Here is a 1,686-nt window from a genome sequence, read left to right as displayed (position 1 = left end):
GTAAGGGGACTCCATTCGGTAGATCGGGGCCTCCCTGCACTCCATTCGAGTCAATGGAGGAGGGAAATGACGACTCACAAACAGAGGAGGTGTGGCGGCGCGGTGTGCCATGAAAATCTCGATGCATTTTAATAATGTGAAATGAGATAAAAAAATATTTGCATCGAAGTAAGGCAGTAGAGCGTATATATGAAGGGATTATGACACCAAGCACGTTTCTAGGTCGATCCTATCAGTTTACGAGCAACAAAAACAACGACTCCATGTCGATCGAGAGAGGGAAAATGAAAGGAAAACCAAAAGTAAACGCAAAAGCCCAGCTTTCGTGATCCGGATCCGTCCCGAAGAAACCCCCCGGTGGTAACTCGACCGTTAGTTCCAAACCCCCCGTCCAACATAAAAGGACTTCCAGCACGCAACGCAACGCCCCCGATCGCTTCGCTCGCTCACTCACGGAAGCCAAACACTTTGCCTCCGGCCGGCCGCCAGGTTACCTTCGGCTTGGCCAGTTCCTCCCGCAGGCCAAGAGCAAGAAACCCCGCAGCAATGCCTCACCACCACGGCGCACTCCCCGACGAGGAGGCCCCGTCGCCGCGGCCCTCCGCCGCCGGCTGCTACACCTTCCTCCGCTCCGCCGCATCCCGCCGCGGCCACGGCCACGGATACCGGCGCCTCGAGTCGGCGTCCGTCGGCGTCGACGTCGTGAGGGTGGAGGTGGGCACGACGGCGAAGGCGAGGGGCGTGTTCCACGTGGACCCGGCGGTGCTGGAGGCCGAGCCTGTGCGAAGGTTGGTGGCCGCGGCGGGGCGGCGGACCGCGGGTGGCGCGGTGGCGGTGGCCGTGGACGCGCTGCTGTTCGAGCACCTGCTCTGGCTGGCCGCCACCGACGGCGCGGCCGCCGACGACCTGTCCGAGATCGTCGAGTTCTACTCGGAGGAGGAGGACGAGGGCCAGCACAAAGGCCACGGGATCAAGCTCAAGCGCTAGTTAAGCTTCTTCAAGCTAAAATCGATTCGTCTAGCGATGATTCTCATCGTATTACGGACGAACGTGTACACCATAGCATATGTACTACTACTCCGTGTAGTAATTCGATCATCCACTAGTACGTACACTAATTAAGCTGCTAGCCAGGGATGCATGGTCCACACATGTGTCTGTGGATCGATTCAACTGGATCATGCAGGTTCATAGCGCGAAAGAGCGTGGAACCTGGTTAATTTCTTTATCATGTAAGCTTATTAATAAGGTTATAAATATGTGATGATGGAAGAAACATTTGCTTACAACAAACACATGGTAGGAGGGGCACTTGGGTGGCATGGCATGCCCTGCAGATTCTCTTGCGAGCCTGCTACTTTTGGCCGTCGCGTAGGTAGAACTGCAACACCCGCCGTGGCGACGGATTTCCGAGCATGACGCTTCGTGAAAAAAGAGTCGATGGACCGGACGTGGCAACTACCCTGAGGCGTGACCTGAGCTAGTCCATCGTGGATGGTCTCAGTGTCAATGCGAAGTAGTGTGGCAGGCAGGAGGCCACATAGATGATGGACAGACCGTGCCGGCCGGTCAGCCGGAGCACCCCAGGTGCCAGGGTGTCCCGCTCCGACCAGCACGACGCTCCGGCGCCGGTAGGCTTCCCGGCCGGCGGGCGGGCCAGGTGGGTGCTGCTGCAGCTAGCCGACG

The 1,686-nt window shown here is 58.1% G+C and overlaps 1 protein-coding gene across 1 annotated transcript; it reads left to right on the top strand.

The window, feature by feature from the left end:
- Positions 1-424: 424 nt before the first annotated feature.
- On the top strand, positions 425-1,276 carry LOC119367482. Its single transcript, XM_037632980.1, has one exon. It carries the CDS (start codon positions 547-549, stop codon positions 985-987), a length of 441 nt encoding a protein of 146 aa, XP_037488877.1. The 5' UTR covers positions 425-546; the 3' UTR covers positions 988-1,276.
- The last annotated feature ends 410 nt before the right edge of the window (positions 1,277-1,686 follow it).

Source organism: Triticum dicoccoides, chromosome 2B (assembly GCF_002162155.2).
Source record: "Triticum dicoccoides isolate Atlit2015 ecotype Zavitan chromosome 2B, WEW_v2.0, whole genome shotgun sequence".
Taxonomy (NCBI): Eukaryota; Viridiplantae; Streptophyta; class Magnoliopsida; order Poales; family Poaceae; genus Triticum; species Triticum dicoccoides.
This window is presented reverse-complemented; position numbering and strand designations above follow the sequence as displayed.